The 4,876-nt window shown below is 37.9% G+C and overlaps 1 protein-coding gene across 1 annotated transcript; it reads right to left on the reverse strand.

Moving 5' to 3' along the window:
* Positions 1-1,351: 1,351 nt before the first annotated feature.
* LOC121330231 (NF-kappa-B inhibitor alpha-like) lies at positions 1,352-4,402 on the reverse strand. The gene is made up of 5 exons (XM_041276580.1): positions 4,088-4,402; positions 3,291-3,396; positions 2,906-3,116; positions 2,340-2,695; positions 1,352-1,964 (listed from the first exon to the last, which is right to left on the reverse strand). The coding sequence occupies exons 1-5, from the start codon at positions 4,324-4,326 to the stop codon at positions 1,932-1,934; spliced, it is 945 nt and encodes a 314-aa protein (XP_041132514.1). The 5' UTR covers positions 4,327-4,402; the 3' UTR covers positions 1,352-1,931.
* Positions 4,403-4,876: the final 474 nt, after the last annotated feature.

A 4,876-nucleotide genomic window follows, 5' to 3' on the forward strand; every position in this document is an offset into this window, starting at 1 on the left:
CAAGTTTTAATCATTGCAGTATAGTTTTAACCACTGGCTATATCAATTATACAGATCTTTTTACATGCTGTTATATCAGAGGTCCCATTCCGCTTACATATCCCTGGGGACACTGTTTACAAGGTCTGTTTTCCCCTAAATTCCTGTCGTTTTTAGTTCACAGGAATCCCCCAATTACTGCAAAGGCTTTATTTTGCAATCCTAGTATAATTGCAGGTACGCTTTCTATTGTAAACAAATGTTTGTTTTTCAAAAACCAGTTCTTCATTTTGAATTTACTGACTGGCATATAGTTCTCTATATTTAGTGGATTTTGTAGTTTGGCTTTTTATTTAACCTAGAAATGTATAATATGTACAGTAAATAAGTGTACGTTTTGTGGCACTAAACGTTTGTCCAATTAAAAAACAAAAAACAAGGAATTGCTATGATACGTTTAGAAATTCCCACAAGTTCTTGTGAAAAACAAACTTATTTTCTTGGTGGAGAGCCAGCAACATTGCATTTTAAAGTAAGGAACAGATAATTGTGTAATTATCAACCACCTCACGAAGTCTAGGGTAAAACAAAAGCTCCTGGTTTCTGCAGGATATTTAAAGACATTCCAATCTGGAAGGGGGTTTCCTCCTGACTAATTTATAGGAAATCTCTTACATCAATTTCCTGACCTTCCAGCGTAGTTACCAAAAGCAAAGACATGTACAACGTGCTATGATTCATGTAAATTGCTTGTGGACCTGTTCTTTCTGTTGAACACACCAGCTTTAAAAGGTGCTGCCTCGATGGGTCTGTTTCTAAGATACACTAAACAAATGGAGGACTGTATTGGGCTTTCTTTTTCTTTCTCCATTCTAGCTTGTCAATGGAAACATACTATATAACACTATGTAACACAATTTTTGTTCCTGGGTAGTAAGTGTTGTTTCCTAATTGCTTATGCCTCAAAAGTATAGAACATGGCGATTATTCCCCACAAACTTTGCTTTTGTGACCAGGACAGTGATATTTCAAAATATCACTATTTCCAAATATCACTTTCCTGGTCAAAAAAGCAAAGTTTGTGGGGAATAATAGCCATTTTCTATACTTTTGAGGCATAAGCAATTAGGAAATAACACTTACTACCCAGGAACAAAAAAAAAAGTGTTACACGGTGTAATGAATGTGTAGACATTTATTATGAAATATCTGAGTTCTAGCCTTTGCTGTTACCAAGCATTACCACAATAATGCCAGTGTGTGTGGGAAAGACAGCCATCCAAAATGGGCTGAGCAAGTTTCCATTTTGACTCAATACTGAGACAAAAACCCCCCCCCCCCACCCCTTTAAAGTAATAATCACAAAGACGTATTTCACTTTGAACATTTTATTTTCTTAAATCACTCATGTACTTTTAAATAAAGCCCATAGACATAACACATGGAAATCAATTCAGTAAAAGGTTTTAATAGTGTTAAACAAATATACATTATTTACATTTGTCAGTATGAAAATATAACTTTTTTCTTGGATCTTTTTTTTTTCTTTTTCACAAAACTATATTCCTCTCTGTACATGTATATTACAATAGATACCATGAATATGCAAATGAAATGATGTATAGAAAATCAGAATGTCCTTTGGGATTTCAGGCACATGTTCCACTGTTCTTGCTGCAGCGGTCTTTCCTCACTACTCAATGTCTCTGTCATAATTCCCCTCGGCTGAGTGGAAAGTCTGTGCTGTCCTGCTGGACTCTGCTCCGTCTGCCCTGGTCACCACCTGGCTGTTTGCTCACATGCTGCCTGTCTGGTGCCTGCAGTGGCTGCTGATTGGCAATCATTGGTGGTCAGACCCTGTTCTGGGACCCACCAAATAGCTTGACTTGTCCTCCTTATCTCATTGGAAGTCGTGTGGAGAGCTGGATTTCAGCAATTATCCACGACCACCACTAACACCCAACCAACTGAATGTCATCATACATCTGGAAAGAAACAAGAGATCATATGTTAATCACACCATTTTACTTGAGGATACTGTACTTCACTGTCCAACACATGTGACCTAGGTATTTTTTAAAACCTTCAATGACCATTTTATGTTTATGCCAATCTTAATACATTGCTCTGCTAAAGCAGTCTAAATGAAATGGAAGGAAACACTACTTTCACTTGAAAAGTATTCTTTGTGATGAAGAGAATCTGCTATGTTACTGTGTAACTAACTCTGACATCATGGTCATGAGAGGCTGCCACTTAAGTTCTGCTTTGGGGAGTCCCTCTGGCTCAGCCACAACTCACAGAACTATTACCCGAGCTTGTCAATATTAGATGACATTAATGCTCTATTGTCAACTTACATCATCATCTTCAGAGAAGCTCCCTTCCTCTGCTTCGTCCTCCTCCTCCTCATCGCTCTCGGGCAGCTCCCGTAACTCTGGTGCAGTCAGTTTGTACAGCTTATGCTGGATCTCTGTGTTCTGTCTGCCGTAGGTCAGGTGATATGGGGTGAAGCCTCCATAGGTCAAGCTGTTAACATTAGCCCCTTTCTCGATGAGAAGATTTACTAGGGATGGGTTCTGCAAGTCCACAGCCAAATGGAGAGCCGTCCTGCCACTGCACTGCTCCTGAGCATTAACATCGGCACCCAGCTGAATGAGGCGTTCCACCAAGTGGAGATAGCCATGGAGGGACACCAGATGGAGACAGCTGTGTCCTGTTGGAAAAGAACAAAGAGGGAAATTCGTCAGCTATTTCATGCTAAGAATCCCTTAAAACGAGTATCAAAACTGAAGCCAAGAGATTTGAATGGGCAATACCAATCATCCATGCATGTATCTTTGCAAGAGTAGGACTTACGAATGCTGTGTATAGACTATATTGTTTGTAATTACTATGCTACATTAATAATAATGCTGATTCTTACCATCGTAATTGGCACAGCTGAGGATATAGGCGAGATGCTCTGTGCTGCAGAACTGGACTAGAACACTGAAGCAAGACATGGAGCCCTGCCTGCAGGCAATGTGGAGGGCGGTGTTCCCAGACTGGTCTGTCACCATGGGGTCACAACCAGCTTGCAGCAAGGCAGCCACCACCATTGGCTGTTCAGTAATTACTGCCAGGTGAAGAGGTGTCTAAAGAGGAAATAAAACATAGATTTAAATATATTTATCAATGCACAACAAATTTAAGTGCATCCAATTATTAGTCATTGCTTCTAACAGGCATTATCTATTGTAGCATGCTATAGCATGGTATTATAATTTCATATTACGTTTTATTTTGTATATATTCTTCCTGTTATTTACCTGTCTCTGGTTATTCTGGGAATTCAGGTATGGATCGTTCCGTGATCTTTCAATAATCTGCTGGACACATTCTTTTGCTTCGTGGATAATCGCCAAATGGAGCAACCTGGATGACCAAAAAAGAGCATTTCTGAGTTACACAGATTCACAGAATGAGAAGTTTAAACAAAAAAAAAATAATTGAAGGAACAACTAGGCGTTTCGCAATGCTGGGGTTTTGCTGTTATTTCCACTAGTAGCACTCTGACACATATGAGCGTTATCAGCGAGACAAGCTGTTCCAGGCATAGAGCCAGGGACTTTCCAGAGCTACAAAACGTTTACACAAGCACCGCCCAGACTGGCCCCGTGCAAGAACACAAGGTTCCTTCAAGTCTAGTTTACTCAAAAGTTCCACGTTAACGCCGATATGTTTTCATTTATTTATTTATATTAGTAAACTGATAGAAATGGATATAATATATATATATATAATATATATATATATATATATATATATATATATATATATATATATATATATATATATATAATTTGCAATATTTATAAAAAAGTTTACTGCATTATTTTGATGTTTATTTCGAAACTTAAACGTCTGCACATCATAGACTACTTAAATAAAAAAAAAAACGTAATCCTCTCGTATACAAAAAAAACTATGTTTATATCTTTCGCATATTTGTAACTGTTCTGCAAAGTCTAAATATTTTTTTTTCTTTAAACTATGAATTTTTTTTTGTGCATTTTGATCGCTTTGATATGATACATTATTTTATAATCAATTTAATTTAACTTACGTGTCTCTGTCCTCAGTCATTTGTTCTTTCCAGGGTTCCTGAATGCATTCCCTTTTCGACTCCGCCAGTTTTAATTCTTCCATGTCCTTCAATATATCTTCATATTCCCCCTCTTTCATAGAATCCAATCCACTATCCAGCCTGTCTTCCGTGCAATGCATGTGCTTTCCATGTTTCAAATCCAGATCGTCCACAAAGTAATCCCTTTGGTTGTGATTAAAAGCTACAGACCCTTCCATTTTAGTTTTGTAATGTACTTTCTTACCTACTACTGCAACCTCGAATCGAGCTCTTGTCTGCGTACTGCTCCCTTCAGCGAGTCAAACCTCTATATGCAACTACGCTTTAGGGGCGGGGTTTCGGAATTTCCAGTGACACATAATGAGCTGCAGACTTGCTGTACAGCAATCGGGGAAAAGATCAACCCTTGGGTTTTTTTAAGGGGAGAAATTCCCTAATTATTACTTTTGAAAAAAAAAAAAGATTTTGGTTGCCTACATAAGTTTTGAGCTTTTTGTTTCCTCTTGCAAAGGCCTGTTTAATTAAAACTCAGGAACGTTTTATGAATAGATATAAAGGCCCACAAAATATGCATCACAGTATTTAAAACCTGCTATATAAGAATATGATATCCTGGATTTAAAAATAGTGGACCCTATAAACCCATATAAACCCAATCAATTTACAGATACTGTAAAAAAAAAAGGGGGGGGGGGGGGGGGGGGGGGGGAGGGACCATAGTTTATTGGTTGTTCTTTGTAAATTTATTATTAAAACATTTGATTGTAT

The sequence above is a fragment of the Polyodon spathula genome, chromosome 17, assembly GCF_017654505.1.
Source record: "Polyodon spathula isolate WHYD16114869_AA chromosome 17, ASM1765450v1, whole genome shotgun sequence".
In the NCBI taxonomy this organism is placed as follows: Eukaryota; Metazoa; Chordata; class Actinopteri; order Acipenseriformes; family Polyodontidae; genus Polyodon; species Polyodon spathula.